This window comes from Cannabis sativa, chromosome 6, assembly GCF_029168945.1.
Source record: "Cannabis sativa cultivar Pink pepper isolate KNU-18-1 chromosome 6, ASM2916894v1, whole genome shotgun sequence".
Classification (NCBI taxonomy): Eukaryota; Viridiplantae; Streptophyta; class Magnoliopsida; order Rosales; family Cannabaceae; genus Cannabis; species Cannabis sativa.
The window spans coordinates 41,153,514-41,173,412 of NC_083606.1; the positions used below are offsets into that span (position 1 = coordinate 41,153,514).

At 31.7% G+C, this 19,899-nt stretch overlaps 2 protein-coding genes across 5 annotated transcripts; one reads left to right on the top strand and one right to left on the bottom strand.

Moving 5' to 3' along the window:
- The first annotated feature begins 6,677 nt into the window (after positions 1–6,677).
- On the top strand, positions 6,678–10,001 carry LOC115725765 (syntaxin-61). Of its 4 annotated transcripts, none has more exons than XM_030655373.2 (8): positions 6,678–6,833; positions 7,269–7,337; positions 7,651–7,764; positions 8,087–8,204; positions 8,391–8,584; positions 8,845–8,935; positions 9,615–9,680; positions 9,828–10,001. In XM_030655373.2, exons 2-8 carry the CDS (start codon positions 7,309–7,311, stop codon positions 9,936–9,938), a joined length of 723 nt encoding a protein of 240 aa, XP_030511233.1. In that variant the 5' UTR covers positions 6,678–6,833; positions 7,269–7,308; the 3' UTR covers positions 9,939–10,001. The 4 variants fall into 4 exon arrangements, with proteins under 4 accessions (XP_030511233.1, XP_030511231.1, XP_030511232.1 ...); XM_030655371.2 differs by having other exon boundaries at positions 8,091–8,204; XM_030655372.2 differs by lacking the exon at positions 6,678–6,833 and adding an exon at positions 6,860–7,086 and having other exon boundaries at positions 8,091–8,204.
- A 1,592-nt stretch (positions 10,002–11,593) lies between these two features.
- On the bottom strand, positions 11,594–14,011 carry LOC115695975 (uncharacterized). The gene is made up of 6 exons (XM_030623089.2): positions 13,772–14,011; positions 13,535–13,662; positions 13,010–13,179; positions 12,769–12,843; positions 12,220–12,364; positions 11,594–12,114 (listed from the first exon to the last, which is right to left on the bottom strand). The coding sequence occupies exons 1-6, from the start codon at positions 13,875–13,877 to the stop codon at positions 11,701–11,703; spliced, it is 1,038 nt and encodes a 345-aa protein (XP_030478949.1). The 5' UTR covers positions 13,878–14,011; the 3' UTR covers positions 11,594–11,700.
- Between the last annotated feature and the right edge of the window lie 5,888 nt (positions 14,012–19,899).

Sequence of the window (19,899 nt, forward strand, 5' to 3'; positions counted from 1 at the left end):
ATTGTATAAATAAGATTACTTTGACTCTCGCTAATCGGAGCATCGTTGGATTCTTATTTAAAACAAAATTATCCTAATTCCTCTTAGCTTATTCATTTAGAATTAGCTTAATGACATATCATTGGATGAATGGTCTATAAATCATATAAAGTCTTATTTATTCTTAAGAAATTAGATGACGCATATGATTATATTCCCGGAATTCTATCCCAAAATGATATAAATCCTCAATCTTAGATATCTCCTACTTGTATAGGCAAATCATAAAGTTAGATTAGTAGTGGTGGTCCAAGAAAGAATTACTAATTATACAGTTACACTTTCACAAGTGTTTCATAACCATTTTCTTTCAATGGATTCAAACTGTATGAGTTTAGTATTCTGTGACCAGAATCCACTTGCACTATTCTAAGAACTCTTTGATGTAACTAAACTTAAGTCATCAAAAGATACAACCATATATTTTATAAATCTATAGCATTTGTATCTTGTTCATAGTGGTTTTGACAAGATCATTCTCTGCAAAGAGTTAATATGCCTATATCCACTGAAATTAAGTTCATCTCATTCGCAAATGGATGTACATTCAGGGGTGGATATGAGTCTTCGTTGTATTATTAAAACGATCACTCTAGATTTTACCTTATGCAAAAGAAATTTGAAATGTTTGAAAAATTTCATGAATTTCTAGCAATGGAAAGTGGTTAAAGATCTTGCGAACTGATAGGGGTGGAGAAAAAGTTAGTAGATATGCAGTTCAAAGATCATTAATTTAATTTTGAATTATATCCAAACTTACCTCCCCAGAAATTCGTGTTGCATATTGATGATTAGTTACTAGTCGTTGCTTAAATCCTTCTATGGTAATATAATTTCAGAATGATGCAATGGTTGTATACTTAATGTAAATCATTACTAGATTCATGGATGACCTAATTGATATCTTAAGAAAAGCTAGAACTGCTAACCTTGGTTTGCATGTTTGTTAGCTATTCTAAGTGATTAGGGGTGCACCATCCCATAGTCATTAGACAAGAAAGTGTTTGTTTAAACAAATACTAATTTTCTAAGAAAATGACTAAGTCTGAAAATAAAGTAACAAATAAAGGAGATATTTTTTCTTGATTCCATAAGTGTTCTATCATCTTATTCGTTGCAAGATGATCCCACTGCCTCTGTTGTCTTAACACAACTGAAGAGGTCAATACCATTTAGTTTTCTTAGACATAATTCACGGTACCTTGTCGTAGTGGGAGAGTTTCAAAGAACTTTACCTTCTTATGACTTGGAAGACACTAGTGATTAAAATCCATTGTGACTTTAAACAAGTAATGGATTGTCAAGATAAGAAACTAAGAAGAAAGCCAATAGAACTATGGTTTGATCCATTCACATGGAGTAACCTAAAGTTTTCTGTTACAAGGACATGAAAGGAAATTTTCGTTAATAAGTCTATTCAATGGACTTAACAAAACTTCCTGTTCCTAGGTTTGAGTTTATCTAAACCTATGGTTTGTGGTATACCTGGTAATTACTTACTCTAATGCAAGCATAAGATGCTGAAGCATTTTCTTTCCAATGGAAATCTATAGAAGCTTCACAACTTCTTAGACATAGATTTTATTTATCTAAGGAAAAGTTTCAACTATTCCAGAGAAGATAAAGCCATGAAAGAATTTCTTAAATAATCAGTGAGAGGTCTCAGATATGCTTTAGTATGCCTTAGACCAGACACCTGCTGTTGAGTGGGAGTAATGAGTAGGTATCAGATTAATCCAGGAGAAGAACATTGGAAGACAATCAAGTATTTCTTAAGATTAAGAAGAGGAACTATATGTTAGTCGATAAGGGTGTGTTTAAAACTCTTAGACTACACCACATCAGATTTCAAGACTTGCCTTTGTGCTAGAAAGTCTGTTGATGAGATGGTGATTACTTTGGGGGTGGAGTAGTGATTTTGGAGAAGTGTAAAAACCTATCTGAAATCTCTTGGTCTACTAGAGAGAGACTGAATGTTAAAAGTTGCAGGAAAGATACTTATTCAGTCTAAGGAAAGTTCTATACTTTTGTGGCACCGTTCCAACTTGCCTTAACTACTAGGGTTACTTCCTGAATAACCAAGAAGTAGTTGCCCAAAAGTATAGAATCCAGTATCTCAAGAGAGTAGACATATAGAGAGGAATTTCACATTATCAAGGATTTTGTGATTAAGGAAGAGTAATGGTGGAGAAGAGGTTGTGTTTAATTCAACCTATCAGGTCCTATTACGAGGAGTTTACTACTATTACACTTGATTTGTATATCAAGGTGTTAATGATTATTTGAAATGCACTTTTTGTTTTATATTAGTGCAAGTGGGAGTTTGTTGCATTTTATGCCCTAAATAAAACTCATTTCATATAATCAGACTTACTTATTAATAAAGATCAAAAATAACATTTTATGTTGCATGGTTCACATGATTTATTTCATGATTATATGTATATAATGTATGAATTCTTTTTAAGTCCAGAACATATGAATTTGTTAAGATTATAGTGTTGTCAGCACAGTGGAATATAATCTTAATTATATGTTCAAAAGTTTATTCCATGATTTGTCAGAACACTGGATTTAGACTGACATGGTATAATCAGCGATAGGTATTCTTACACCTTGGAAAAGTGTTATGTCCTTTCCAAGACATTGGCAAAGTTTACCAGTATCGGATGTATGGAGTATACATCGGAAGGGACCGATATTGAACTTTGATTAGATATATTAAAACTTACTGTAATATCTATTCAATTCAATATCACCTGTTGATCCTAGATCAAATGATCTTAATCCTGATATGGTTAGGTTCAATCTCAAGAGTGTTACTCGTGCTCTTTGATTTGTTAGTTAAGCCTACTTTTGGGTCAGGGTGATACGTACATTTTGGGAACACGGTAGTGCAATTTAGTGGGAGCGCTAACATAAATATGGAATCTATAGCTTCTATCTGGCAAATAGAAGTAAAGAATGATTTCCTTCGACCTTAACCAAACGAAAATAAATTGTGGAGATCTCATTTAACTTAGTTGAAATATCATTTATACAGGGTTGAGTGTTTTAAGGATAAAATACATTGTAGGGTGTTACGGTAATTTAATCCCTTTACAGTGTAAATCATCTATATAGAGGATCATTGATCACATTAGGGTTATAACAATGGATAACTAATGACGTTTCTATATCATGGAACATATAGAGCGTTCTATATGACTGAGAGTGCAATTCCAAGTTCTAAGTGTGGATTCAATGAGGAATTAATAAGTTAGGGAATTTACTTGGTAAATTCGGTTCGACTTATTGGAAGCTCGGTTATATAGACCCATGGTCCCCATACTAGTTGAGACCATACTGCTTGTAAGACTCATTTAATTGATTTTAATTAATCAATTATAATTCTGAAAGTTAGACTATGTCTACTTTATGAATTCTCACAGTTTAAGGATGAAATCGTAAAGAAAAGGGTTTCTAGGTTTAATTATTAATTGAGAGACTTTGCATGTCTAATTAATAATTATTTGAAATGACAATATTATTTAATAATCTATTTTAGTTATTAAATAATTAGTTTTGGCATTTAAATGATTAGAATTGGAAAAATGGCATTTTTGGAGAAATAGAAATAAAATTGAGGAAACTGCAAAATCTAAGTGAGGTCCATTTCACCCTATGGCCGGCCACCTCTTTGCTTGTTTCCCAATTATTGTTTTCAATTTTAATTTCCATGTAATTGCTAATCAAAGCCTAGCAATAATAGGAAAGTGGTGGATCACACTAAATAAGGCAGTTAATCAATTACACAGTAAAAGAGGAAACTGTTTATTTGGAAATTTGTGCTCTCCCTTTTCCCTATATAAAGCAACCCTTGTTCTCTTCTCTTGTAACCAAAAAAACCACGAAATTAAGAGAGAAAAATAGAGAGAAATTTTGAAATCCTTGTGAGATGAGTAGTGCCCACACACATCAAGTGGTACCTCAATCATAGTATGTAAGACTATGGAATTTCTGCATCAAAGAAGGAGAAAAGAAGATCTAGGTTCAGATCTTGGTGATGCTCTGCTACAGAAAGGAATCAAGGGCTAGAGATCTGAACGAAATGAGTCATAATATTCCGCTGCACCCACTGTAAGGTTTTCTAACTTTATATGTGTTTATTTTCATTGTTTTAGAATTCATATTAGGTTGTTAATCCAACATACATGATAGTAAATAGATCCTGGTAAAATAATTTCCAACAATGTGTCCAGTGGTTGGTATAGAGTTAATGGTCAAATTTGGATGTGCATGAAGATCAGTAGGAGTTTTCTGATGTGGGAAGATATTGGTATTGATTTGTGATGAAGAAGAGTTTGGTTGTGAGGTGGTATTGATAAAGGGGCTGCTGGTGTGACCATGGGTGTTGTGATCAAAAGGGACAATAGTGGAGAAGGAAGTGGTTATAGGAGAGGAAGCAGTGAAACTATGGACATTGACAGTGGGATTGGCATTGTTCGAACCAACATTGTTATTGTAGTTTGGGGGCTTTTCACTTGAAGATTCACCAGCATAAAGCACACGTGGTTGAGGCTGAGTTCGGTTGTTTAATGCTGGGAATGTGGTAGTAAAAGATGAGCGAGCCAATCTAGTAAGTAGAAGCCAAGCATTACCCTTGGCAAAATCAGTTCGCTATCGATCATAGCCATTAGATGGTAGTTTGGCGCCTTTCATCCATGGGCCATATTGGAAGTCATCCTCATTGCCATTATCTATATGCTCCATAAAAGCCACACAACGCTCAAAAGGATGTCCCAAACGACCACATTCAAAGCAAAATTCTGGAAGCCGTTCGTAGCAGAAGTCGACCCAAAATTCATCTTTTATCCTAGGCAAACGGATCATATGGCCTCTCAACAAAAAATTGTTTGTGCAAAGTTTGACCCGAACCCGAAGAAAAGGGCCCCAACCTTCGTTAGTGGAGTCCTCAAATACTTCAATAAATTCTCCGACAATATTTCCAAGCGCTTCAGCCAGCGCTTTTGACTTGCTTAAGAAAGGAAGTTGATAAATTTGTACCCAAAACGAAGTAAAAATCATATCTTCCTTTGAGACATTTTGCAGAACATCTGGCGCCTTAAAAATAATGAGATGATTTTGAAAGTGCCATGGTTCTTTGTTAAGTACCCGGTGCATATCGCCTTCACAACCAAACTTGATATGGAACAAACCATCTTCACCTTTATTTTCAATAATCAAAACTGGAAACCGACCATTCCAATGGCCGGACATTTGATCAATGAACATCTGTTGGTATACTGTCTGGTGAGTAAGAACTCGAGCCAGAAGAGTATGTGGGCTACTGTCGATCAGATTGGGACAGTACTCAGGCAGTGAAACAATTGAACGCTCTTCCTCAGTGAGAGAAAGGGTGTTACTCATATCTTGCATTAGTGGATCCATGGGAAACAGAGAAAATAAGGAGGGTGGGGGTGACCGGCGGTAAGGATGCAGGGGAAAGAGGAAAGAGGGAACGGTTGAGATTGACAAATTTAAAAAAAGATAGATGTAATTAGCAGTTAAAATACAAAGGGGAGTTAGCTAAAGACATAACTGATACAGGCCCCAAATGGACACTTCCTAAATTACGGCTTTTTAAAAAAATTTAGATAGTTCAAACAAAAATGAAAAAAAAAAATAGAAAGTTATAAATAACATAATAATTAATTCAATTTAACTAAGTATAAAAATAAATTTCCTATTATTACAAATTGTAAATATTATTTATTTAGAACATGTATCACAAAAATTATTGATATGATAATTTATTTTCTGTTAATTTTTTATATATATAAATTAGAAGAATAATTTAAATAATTTATTTCTATTAAAAAAAAGTCCAGATAGTTATTAAAAATTATCATTAATTACAAACATAATTTATTAAATTAATTTTTATCTTTTTCATTTATCTTCTTATAAAAATACATGCAATTTATTTATTAATTCAAACATTTAAAATATTTGTTACAAAATCCTCATCTTTTTTTATATTTTAAAAATAACAAATTATGTTTTCAATTTTAACATCATTACTTTATTAATAATATACACATTCAAATGTTATATTTTAAATTATATCACTCAAAATTGGCCAACACCGAAGCATAACTTAGTTCTCTAATTATAAATATAAAAACAATATAAAAAAAAGTGCAAACCACAATATAAATATTTTGTAAAAATGTGAGAATAACAGTTTGTATTTTTGTAAAATAAATTTCTAATCCATAAATATATTTTAAAAATCGTGAATATGTCCAAAAAAAGTTCTCCTGCTTTACGTTTGGGATAATTACACTAAATACTGAAATTTTCAATTTTTTTATTTTTATACTGTGAGGCAAATTTTTTTTTTAAAACTACTATGTTTTTTTTTCAAAATTACTGTGTAAATTTTATAATGTGTATTATGTTAAATGTTTACTGTTGTTCTACAGTTATTTTTTAGTTATTCCACTGTTGTTTTTAGTTGTTCTGTTTTGTATTTAAGTGTTGTTTTATAAAATACAGTATTTTTGAAAAGATTTTCGTGTGAGTATTTTTGTAAAAATTAATCCAAATTCCAATATTTTTAATATTCATAATCATATGGGCCGAAAGCCCAAAAGTATATATTTTTCAAAGTTTTCTCTAAGAAAGATGCTTGTTTCGGGTTTCGTGGCATCGCCTTCTTCGACTAAGCTTAACAGATCAGGGTCGTTTCTCTGGTTTGGTACATTCTCACGATTACGCAAACTCACTGATCATCTTTCAACTTTTAGTAGGTATGCTTTTATTGATCTATCATTAATGTAAATTTTCAATTCATTCTTAAACTTTGCTAGATCTTCGACGAAATTCATCTCGTGAAATTGTTCTATTTTTCTTCCCATTTTTGCCGCGAAATCGCTACTAGATCTGTTTGCATTACGCCAATTGTATTGCGATTTTGAAACATTCTTTTCATTTTCCTTGATAAATATATTATTACTTTGCTATTTCCATCTCTGCTCACACTCTCTCCTAAGCTGATTTTGGGTTTGTTTTCAACTAATCTTTATCAAATTCTTGTCGGTTTTTCTGTGTAAAACTGTTTGTTTTCTAATTTGTTTGGTTCTAAATTTGCTGATATTCGTTTTTTGATTATTTGAATTTAGATTATTGCTGCAGTTCTTATATGGCTAATGATTTTTTTCTTTTCATGCGATTTGATTCGGTAGGCCTTAAATTGAAGAATGCCTTCGGCTCAGGACCCATTTTATGTGGTTAAAGAGGAGATTCAAGAATCTGTAAGCTTTTAACTTGCTTATGATTATGGGATTTCGTATGTATGTATCATATAAGCATTGTTTTTTAAGATCCCATTATTATGCATTGTTAGTATTAGCAGTTGCGCTTTAGATCCTTAGAGCTCCATTATTTAAGTTACAAAAATCATCTCCTGGATTTTCTCAAATTCCATTTCACCTTTTGTGATGGACCAACTATAAATGGCCGTTTTCATACTAATACTAGCATAGCAAAAATACCAGAAGGTGGTGTGGCTACTAGATAATTTTATTGCACGTTGGAGTTATTTGTTCTTTTTGTTTTGTTTGTCAGATTGACAAATTGCAATCTTCATTTCATCACTGGGAACGTATTCCAGCCAATACTGGAGAGCAAATACATCTTTCTAAAGAGTTACTGGCTAGTTGTGGGAGCATTGACTGGCAGGTACATTCTGAATTACAGCATTTTATGCCTTATGGTTACCTCTCTGTTGCTATCATAATACGTATGTCTAGCATTTGCTGTTCAATGTAAGAAGATGAGGTTAGGCTAATTTGAACTTAAATGGTTTTATCTTTACAATGGATGTGACTTAATCAGCATTTTTTTTTTTGATAAATTTCTCCAATACCGTGGCTGAGTAATAACCACCGATCATTGTTTTATACCAACACTATGAGAAACATGGCTTGTTATGAATTTTGCATGTCTATTTGTCTTTGTTTCAAAGTTTCCTGCAATCACTGAAAGCTTACTTTCTTGATAGGAAGGTGGATGAATTGGACAAAACGATTGCTGTAGCAGCTAGGGATCCTGCTTTATATGGTATTGATGAGACAGAACTTGAAAAACGAAGGAGATGGACCAGCAATGCCCGTACTCAGGTATTTTTAGTATAACTGTATTGAATATTTTCTAGTATTGGTTAAGAGTACTTGTTTAGAATTAGATTCATTGCTATTGGATTTTATAGTTCTGTTATTTATTCTTGACATGTAGTTCATTTAGTAGCAATATACCTCTCTGCGAGCTTACCTAACTCTTTTAAATTATTGCCATATTTTTATTAGGTGAGCACAGTGAAGAAGGTCCTTACAAGAGGAAAGGAGTCAAATGGTACTGGCACCACATCTGGAAATGCAATGCGTCGAGAGCTAATGAAGCTGCCAAATCTGTATGGGACAGATGGAACTGACCCTTACGCTGCCAATGATAATGATGATTTCATAGCATCAGAATCAGATAGACAATTGCTTCTTATAAAGTACCTTTTCTTTCTCCCACACCTGTATCTTTTGATAGAATCAGATAGATGGTTGCTTCTTGTATAGTAGAGTACATGTTCTTTCTTCCACACCTGTGCCTTATATAGAATCAGATAGACGGTAGCTTCTTATAAAGTAGAGTATCTTTTGCTATCCACTGGTTCCTTTTGTTCTTATTTCTTACTGACAATTAGAATTCTTAGGATATCCTTCCCCATGTACTGATACATATCTTGTTTGTTTATAATTTTATTTGTAGGCAACAGGATGAGGAGTTAGATGAACTTAGTGCAAGTGTGCAGAGAATTGGAGGTGTCGGGCTTACCATACACGAAGAGCTCCTTCAACAGGTAAAATTCCATGGTCACTCACCGTGATGTTATAAGTTGCATTTTTTCTGGTGCCTTGAACAATTCAATGGAAGAAATTGATTGGAATTATTGGAATACACGTGAGTTTTGAAGATTTACTTGAAGAGTAACTTTTAGCGCCTAGTTATTTATAGAGAAGAAAGTGGGAAAGTAAAGAGAGTAAAGAAAAATGAGAAGAAAAGATAAAATTGAGTTGTTTGGTAAGAATGAAAAATAGAGAGAAGAGAAAAGTGAGAAGAAAAATGTGGTGATGGGTTCACCAATTTTTCTCTCTAATTTGGAAAGAAAATTGAAGAGAAAAGTCTCTCACAAATAACATAAAGACTAAAACATATTTATACATAGTATTATATGAATAATTTCAGGGATAATATAGTAATTTTGCAATATACCATATTTTTTCCTTGCTACATACCACACAATTAGGAAAGCAATGTGTTTTGTTTCTTTCTGTCTAATTTTCTTTTTCTCCCATATTTTGTTTCTTCTGTTTTCCTTAGTACGTAACATAGGGTATGTCACACATACGGCATTTTTATGCTGAGATTTCACATATATATGTATATATATATATATAATGTATAAAAGAAATTGTTGTAATCTTTAAAGGACTGAAAGAGCACGGTGAAGGGCCTGATAATATATATTTTATGTGCAGGAAAAAATCATAGATGAATTGGGTATGGAAATGGATAGCACATCAAACCGTCTTGACTTTGTTCAGGTTGGTCTTTCTATGTTCTGAACTGGTCATTTTTTCCAACTTCTGAGAAGTGAGCTTAGCTGTAAATCTATTTAGCTTGGCAATCAGAATGCCATATATTAGTGGTCTCATAAGAGGATGAAAACGTCTGGACTGATTTTGTTGCAGAAAAAGGTGGCTATGGTCATGAAGAAGGCTGGTGCGAAAGGCCAGATTATGATGATACTATTTTTGGTGGTCCTGTTTATCATCCTTTTTGTCTTGGTCTTTTTTACTTAGTGTAAAGTTTGAAGCATGTATGCCAAGTTTATAAATACAAGAGTGATCTGCTCGTTTGGGAACGGGGCTGTTGAGAAATACAGATGATTTGATTAGTGCACAAAAAAAAAAGGAATATAGTCCTTGAAGGTTCTTTACAATTTTTGAGATCTTGGACTGAAAAAGTGTACGTAAATCAGCTTCATATTATGGTTATTTACTTCTGACAAATCAAATTTTTGAGGGTGCGTGCCACATCATTTAATGCGGATGGTAATTTATATGTCTAATTAAATTCGTGTGTGAATATGCAAGGTCTTATCTTTGTTGACTGAATTTGTCACTTTATTAATGTAACTAACAATTGAAGGAGAAAATTATACCTGCTGCAGTGCGCTTTAAAGGTACTATACCTCGGGATATAGAATATCATCAATTGCATAAAATAGTACATCATATAAATATTTTATTAGACATCTTTGTTCACGACAAATATGAAATAACTTATACTAGCTAAAGTTGTTCATAAAATACTCAATTTAAGGCTAAGTACAGATATTTGCTCTTGGATAAATTAAATTAGATTGAAAAATCTAAAATTTACAAATTAGATGATAATGTCAATCTAATCCAATCTAATCTATACATTTATATATTTTAAAAAGAATTATATATACAATTAATAATTTAGGAAAATTCTTTAATGGACCCCTTTATAATAGACACATCAATATTTTCCCTATAATCCATTTTAATTGGTGATGGTAGGAAACTTCTTCAAAAATATTATTGGGCTTAGTGTATTGAATCAAAATTTAGTTTGATTTGGTCAAAGTGGATGTACTCATGCATACCTTAAATTACTATTCAATTAGTCCACCTAGATAAATACAAATGAAAAAAAAAATTGTTTCATTTTTTATTCTTAGTTTTTTTTTCTAAGAAAAAAGAGACTGGAATTGATGGCATTAGAATTTTACCAGATTAAACGTTTTCACTAAAATCTTCCCCATCACAAATCTTTTCATTTTGTTTTTCAATTTAATCTCGTATGAAGCAGTTTTTTTTTTTCTTTTCTTTTTCTTCAGATTCTTCTTCATTTTGTTATTTCATAGTGACCTTAATAAGAACTCATACAAAAATAATAAAAAAAAAATGAAATTTGTTTCTCCTCATGTATAATTATTTATAAAATATATTGATTGATTATAAAAGTTTTGTAAATCCAAATCCACATAAATGCAAAAAATATAAAAACAAGATTATGTTTATGAACCAGATAAAAAAAGAAACTTGCAGATAAGAGATAACAAATAAAAGCCTTGAGATGAAAGAGATCCAATCAAATCACTTAATCTCTTCTCTCACTTTGTTAATCCTATTTAAATTTAATTTTTTTTAAGTAAAATAGAATTAAAAATTCAATGTGATGAGGCACACAAAATATAGTGAACATACATATTACAACCAATTACCTTTTAATATTTAGGGTGTCTATTGATAGACCCAATTTAAGGGTATCTATTGTAGAATTACCCAATAATTTAATATAAAAAATATATATCTTCTTGCTTTAAATTTTAATTTTTTTTATTATTTATTTTAATTTATTGTTAATCATGTGAAAAAAAATATATTAAAATATTAAATAGTTTAATATTAAAAAGTAACTAATCTAAAATAATCGATCCAACTTGCATTTTTGTGAGTTAAATTGGATCGGAGTTAATATACGGATTAGATTGGATCTTAATTATGAAATCCGCATTTAGTGCAATTAATACTAGCTACGAATGTGAAAGGACTTGCTTGCTTGTGAGGCCAGGGCAAGTGCCTTTGTTCTTGCATCCATCATTGCCCACTCCCTCTCTGCCCGCCGCTGATGTTGCCTGATATTTTTTGCTCTTTTTGGAGCCAATCTGTTGTCCCTTTCCACAAACGCAAGTCTAAATTTTTCAGCCATGGACAATTCAACTGGGCTTGAGAGAAGAGGAGGCATAGCCTTTGGAACTGATCCGTACAATACCCATGTTTTAGGATCGATATCCTCAACAGCTGGATCATCGAGTGCAACATCTGGTAATGCTTCCCTTGGAACTTTGGTCCCTCTGAAACCAAAAGGCGATGGTTTAGGATTCACAACAATCCGTGGGCACTCGGTTGCATACATCTCCAAAGTAGCCTTATCAATTTTTGGCTGCAAAAAAATTAGGCAGCGTGAGAAAAGTTAAATAAAACTAACCAACAATATTTATATCTCAACATCAGAAGAAATATCTTTCCAGATTCATTAAGTAAATACCCAAACAAGCCACCGTAATGATTTTGCACCATTAACAAATTCTGCAGTAACAAGTTCTTCCCAAGAATCTCCCTCCATGTTATGTAGTTTTGGTTTAAATATGTCCAAGCACCAGCGTGCAGTGTAGTCACTCCTCGGGCACCCTCTGCAACATTAACTTTGGTTCATATCCTGTTATTAGATTTGTAATACTAGTCAAAACACCATAGACCCCAACTCATTAAATTCCATAGACAATTATTGAAACAAAGAGCAGTTTGTGATGTTATTTAAATATTTAATCAATACGAATACAACACAATGGTGGGAAAGGGTAAGTCAAGTAGGTTCTAAAAATGGTTAAAGTAAAAAAAAAACTTAGTTAATTTCAAGATGCTAGTTTGTTAATTATATACCTAAAGACATGAAACAAAAAGAAAAATTTGAACTATGTAATAAAAAGTTCTCATTGTGTCAGCCAAAGATAGCCAATATGTCACAAAAAAAAAAACGATTCATACAACAAATACTGAAAATCAAACAAAAGATATTCTGATTTAAAAAGAGTACCCGCATCTTAACGTCTCCAACGAATGACAATGCTGCACTAGATCAGAAACCCCACCTGAAGTAATTCTGGTGCGGCTGCAGAAAACCTGTTTTAGTATTACTGAACTCCAATGCCAATAAATTTCTTATATCAAATATTCTAATCATATAAATCCGCAAAGTCAGGGAATCAAACATAACCCATATTTAATTGATTACGCAGTTTTAACAAAGCAGTAGGAAAGATTAACAGATTTCACACCTTATATCTACAGCTCGTAGAAACTTGCAGATTTCAGCCACTTTTACCAACCCAATATCTGAAACATCTGAACCAGATATGTCAAGAAACTCCCAGGAACTATCAGCTAGAGATACAATAACCTCATCGTTTAGCAACTTCCTTCGTCTGGCAATGGCAGCCATTGCAATCTGTCATTCAGAAAATAATCTTAAGAATCAACCCAACTTTGTTTAACAACACATCAACACAGAGAATTATCAAATGCAAGCTAGTGTACTAATCATACCAACAACAAAAAACGAATGTTCTTTTGAACCAGTCACATTAATAAATTTTACTTAAGAAGTATCTGTTTAAGTACGAATGAACTCAACTGAGACGCAAATTCTTTCATTACCAACCAAAGTGCTCTCTTGTATCTTCAATTAACAATTTTATCTTAAATATCCGAAAGAAAGGGGGTAAAAAGTCTTACATTTAAAGTAGAAAAGATATAATGACAATATAAAAATCATTTAACATAAATTATAATAACTATAAAACCTTAATATCAGCAGGAAAATTTCCGGCAATTTCATCTAAATCTAGAATTATATCCTCCAAATGCTTTCCAATAAGTCCAAGGCACAAGCTCACTAAACTCGGGGGCCTTCTCTTCTCCCACGTTTTTCCTGTTATCACCGTAAATATACATAACAACAGTTAAGCACATATATATATATATGTATGTATATAAATATATATATATATTCATATAGAGAGAAAGAGAGAGAGATGTACTGGAGACATGAGAGGTCGTGATGGGGTATTGAGAATTGGATCCGACATTAAAATTGAGTTTCGTTAGAGAATCTGTAATAGCCGATAGAGCTTTCCCCTTTTCCATCAAAAGTTAAAACTTCTCCCAATTTGCAGACGGAAGGAGCTCCTTCTTGCCGACTTTGAATAATAGGGTATGTTATAGAGTCGAGATCCAAGAAAGTCATGTGTATTTTCGGAGCACTGCTGCACCAATGTGCCTCTTGGTGATACTTTATAATTAGAGCGGCTAATTTAATTTTTTTTTTAAGTATTATAACAAATAGTTATTTAAAAATATAATTTTAACATATAATAAAAAAATTATATTATCTTATTTTATATTATTATAAATAATTTATTTATTAAAAACTAAATGCATAATTTTATTAAATATTATTTAGAATTATTTATTACGAAATTTAAAATTTATTATAGATAATTTTTTAAATTGTTTTGTTAAAAGAAATTATTTTTATAAAAATAAATAAATAAGATGATATAGAAAAAAATTACGGTGTTTTTCATAATACATTATTTTCATATCTCAATCATTCAAAACTATTATTATTATTGTATCTCACTTGTTGTCTCATTGTATCTCACTTATTTTTAACACCGTATCTGTTGGGTTTTATGCCCTAAATAAAACTCATTTCAATATAATCAGATTTACTTATTAATATAGATCAGAAATAACATTTAATGTTGCATGGTTCACATGATTTATTTCATGATTATATGTACATAATGTATAAATTCATCTGAAACCCTTTTCACATACTTGATCCTGTTTATTGTGCCGTCAACACATTGGAAAGTAAACATGACTATGTGAATAAAGTTTCCTAGATTTATCAGACATAGGGTTTTACTGATATGATAATCTACAACAAGAGTTTACTTGTATTTGGAGAAATACTATGTTCTTTCCAGAACATTAATTAAAGTAAAGCTCATGTTGGATGCATGGAGTATGCATCGGAAGGGACTGATATTGAACTTTGACTTAGATTTATTAAACTTACCGTAAAATCTATTCAAGTCAATATCGTCTATGTAATATCCTGGAAAATAAATAATATTTAAATAGGCATATTTTATTAAATATGTAATTATGTTGGTAATGAAGTAAGATTATGATCTTACTTAGGGTAACTATTGAGAATTTACTCAATGAAATAAAAAGCGTAATTTATTAATTACAGAGATTATTTTGGGATATGTGAGTACCGAGGATATCAATTTCGAAATAAAACATTTTTATTGGGCCCGGCAATTTTGGTTAGAAATGTCACGACATTTATGGAAGAATTATTTTGAGAATATTCCGGACTAGGTTAGAAATTTTAGAATGTCGGTTTAATAGAATTAGAAAAATTACAAAAATGTCCTAGGTTATTTTAAAGTTTATATTTTTTTCATTAGGGGTAAATTAGTCTTTTGCCTTTTTACTTTTTTAGGGCTGCCTATTATTATTAAAAAAAAAAAAAAAAAAAACCCTATTTTAAGGAATTAACTTCCAAGACAAGAAACAAACTCTTTTCTTCTTCTCTCTCTCGTGCAACCTAGAAGCTAGCTGAACCAAGGGAGTTCTTCCTCAAATTCTTTTTCTTTCTAGCAGAATTTACTCCCAAGCTCAACTTAGAAGCCTTGAGGTAAGTCTTTGTTGCATGTTTTCCCTAAATTCTTTTGGTTTTAAGTTAGTTTTGGTTGGGGTTTTGGTTTTTCAAGGGGGCTGCAAGTTGTTTGGTGATAGAATATGATTCTAGGATAGTTTTTGAGGGTGTTTGAAACTTGTTTAAGTTTAATTTGATTGGAGTTAGGGGCTGGTTGAATTAATTAAGCTACATAGGGTTAAAATTGTGTTTTTCTTCACTTTGAAGTGTGATTTTGAGCAAATTGATATATTGCATTGAAATGGTTGTTTGGTTATGTTATAATTGCCATAATATACTGTTCTGGAAAGTTTGGTTAGGTTTGGTGGAGGTTTGATTGGTTTTTGGGGTGAAAAACCGTAAATCACCATGGTCGCCAGGAAAAAAGGCGTGCCGTTTTTCTCGGGTGTCCGAAAACGGCCGACCGTTTTTCCTGTGAATGGGAGATTTTGGGTTTTTCTCCTCAAGTCCGATCTCGATTCGGGGTGTCTTTCGCAGTGGAATTCGGGGTGTTTTAGAGATGGTTAAGCTAGTTTGATCTGGGGGAAAGTAGGGTGTGTTCGATTGTGAGAATTAGAGTTGATTATCAGAAATTTGATTAAGGTTTTTATTGAGTTTTGATTGTCGTGATATAGGACCGGAATTGCTTAGCTTGTTTTCCACTCAAGTCGGCCCGTACTCTTGATTTCTGAACCAAGGTAAGAAAAGTGGTAAGCACCGTATGTGGTTAAAGATTAATGGTTGAATGGAAGTGGCCTTGATTATTATCAAGACTTTGATTAAATATTTAGTAAGCCTAGGTTATGACCTAGGGTTGGAAACGGTTATTACCGTTACGAGTAATTACTCTTGAAACCGCGGTTAGGTTTCTTACTTATCGTCTGCTTTATCGAGCAACGATAGTGACATATTCAGCTCGTGGTTAACGAGTGGTAAAAGGGGTACTTTATAAAGTACCAAGATTGTGTAATGTGAATGTGTAATGTGTAAAGGAATACTTTATGATATTGTATAATGAGTAAACATATTGATATGAGATTAAATTGATAATCATTTTCAGTTAACGTTTTGGTTACTTTTCTTGCTGAGTCTCTGTGACTCACGGGGTGCTTTATGGTGCAGGTAAAGGAAAGGCAAAAGTTGAGCAACCATGAGTTTCTGGTCGCAGCAGCAATGTACATACCAGCCGCAGTGACACGGCCCAGTAAACAGGATGCTCTATTTTGATTGTATTTTGGAAGTATAAAGTTTATGTTGTAAAATACTTTGAAACCAGTTTGTGAATATTTTGAAAACAGGGGAACCCCGTAGTCCATATTACTTATCTTTTGTTAAACAGTTTAAAAGTTGAATTTTAATTATCAAAATTTAATTACCCACACTTTTAGTATAATTACATATTATACAAATATCAGTATTTTATTAAATTGCACACACGTGGCGTCCCTGTTGGACAGGGCGTTACAGCCTAGTTGATCCTAGATCAAATGATCTTAATCCTGATATGATTAGGCTCAATCTCGAGAGGCTATTCGTGTTCTTTGATTTGTTAGTTAAGCCTACTTTTAGGTCAGGGTGATACGTACATTTTGGGAACACGGTAGTGCAATTGAGTGGGAGCGCTAGCATAAACATGGAATCTATAGCTTCTATCTGGCGAATAGTAAGCAAAGGATGATCTCCTTCGAGCTTGACCAAACGAACATAAATGGTGGAGTACTCATTTCACATAAGCTGAAATATCATTTATACGGGGTCAAGTGTTTTAAGGAATAAATACATTGTAGGGTGTAACGGTAATTTAATCCCTTTACAATGTAGATCATTCATATAGAGGATCAGTGATCAAATTAGGATTATAACAATGGATAACTAATGATGTGTCTATATGGTGGAACATATAGAGCATTCTATTATACTGAGAGTGCAATTCTAAGTTCTATGCGTGGATTCAACGAAAAATTAATAAGTTAGTGAATTTTAGTAATAAATTCTTGATCTACTTATTGGAAGCTCGGTTATATAGACCCATGGTCCCCGCACTAGTTGAGATAATATTGCTTGTAAGACTCATGTAATTGGTTTTGATTAATCAATTATAATTATCAAATTAGACTATGTCTATTTGTGAATTTTTCACTAAGTAAGGGCGAAATTGTAAAGAAAGAGTTTTAGGGGCATATTTGTTAATTATGATACTTTGTATGGTTCAATTAATAAATATGATAAATGACAATATTATTTAATACTTATTTATAGTTATTAAATAGTTAGAATTAGCATTTAAATGGTTGAATTAGAAAATTGGCATTTTTGAGAAAATCAGATGCAGAAAAGGTAAAACTGCAAAATTGCAAAAAGTGAGGCCCAAATCCACTAGTATAGGGCCGACCACTTTTGTAGGAAATTTAAACTGATATTTTCATTATTTTAATGCCAAATAATTCAAACCTAACCCTAGTGGAATGCTATAAATAGATAGTGAAGGCTTCAGAAAAATTACACTTAAATTTTCTATTTTTCCTTCAGAGAAAAACCTGAGCCTTCTCTCTCCTTATCTTTGGCCGAACCCACTCTCTCTCTCTTCCTCATTGAGATTTCGAAATACTTAGTGTATGAGTAGTACCCACACACAGCAAGTGATACCTCAACCATAGTGAGGAAAATCGTGAAGAAAGACTTTCAGCAAGAAGGAGTTTCAGCACTAAAGAATCAGAGAAAGAGATCCAGGTTCAGATATTGATAATGCTCTGCTACAGAAAGGAATCAAGGGCTAGATATCTGAACGGAAGGAGTCATTATATTTCGCTGCACCCAATATAAGGTTTACTAAACTTTATATGTGTTTATTTCATCGTTTTAGAAAGTTCATATTTAGGGTGTTAATAAACATACTTGTGAGTAGATCTAAGATCCTGGTAAAATAATTTCCAACAACTGGCCTCAGAGCCATGGTAATTGATTTACTTGCAAGAAATTTGGACTTTAAAACGATTGTTTGTTTGTTTTTGGATGGTATCATGTTGTATGGAGTGTTATTTGATGATTGATTGATGTTTGTTAATTTTTGTGAAAAATAATTGAATATCTGTTTCTGGAATTATTTTTATTGGATAGTATGGAAAAAATTAAACAAGTTACTTTTTTACAGAACTCAATTTCGATTTAATTTGAATTAGTTATGAATTTTTGAAGATTCGAAAAAATCGGAGTTGTGCTGAAATTTTCCTGCGATCGCGAAAACTGTCCGTACAGCTCACAATTTTTTCGTTTTTCTTCGTTTTTTCATGCTTTTTCATGGAATTAACTTCCGATTTTTGGTGTAGTTTTGTATTTATACTATTACTATTCCTAATTCAATTCTAATTATCATTTTGAATTAATTTAATATTTTTTAAATTTAATTCAAGATATTAATGTAATTTGAATTTAAAAATAGTTAGTATCTATCTTTTTTGCTTAATAATCTATCTTATTTTTAAATTTGATTATATCTTATCTTATTTTTAAATCTAAGGTCAGATTTTAAATATTTTAAATTTATCTTTTTTTTTTTAAATAATTTGACGTTATTTAAATTTAAAATAAGATAACTATAATCATGTAATTTTAAAAAGATGTAAGATATTTTGCTAACTTTTAAATTTTGTTATTTTATTTATTTAAATTACATTTAAAATCTGAAAAAGATATTCATTTATCTTTTTTTAATTTTTTATTTAATTTTTATTTATAAAATAACATTTAAATTTTAAAAGTAGTTAGCAAATTTTGAAATGATATTTAGGTTGGTTGAAACCTAATTTTTCAAAATTGTAGGTTTAATTTTAAATTTAATTTTTTTTTAAAATTTCGAATTTTTCAAATTTTTTTTTTTTAAATTTTCAAAAATTATTTTTTTATTTAATTAATTATTTCGAAATTAATAATTTAATTTAAAATTAAATAAATTCTACATCCAACTATTCAACTAATCTTGTTGCAGGAGTATGTGTTTTAGCTTGTGTGTAAGTTTTCAAAACCTATTATTACTTGATTGCAAATAGCCATGGTTACCTTTTGCCAGATCTATTGATCTGATGGCTCCCTTGGTCAAGATAATAATTTGTAACATGTATATTTACAATCTTCTTTCATCTGTGTATGACCTAGCAACATGATAGGACCCATCCAAAGTGTGCATGTGTGAGCCTATGTGTTTAATTTTATTATAGATGCATATAGGTTGTTGTTGCTAAAATAAATTATCATAGTTCTTGATAGAATTTATTTAGGCCCATTTAGTTTTTTGGGCCTATTCAATTAATAACAGTTGTTCTTATTAAGGTTAAATTCCTCTCTTTTGGGCCTTGTGTGAGAGTTGGGAGCCATAGTAGTGGGTACGACATACTGAACCCAGCACCCCCTCACATGAACCACCCCAATTGTGAAGGCCCATTTGCCTGATTTGAA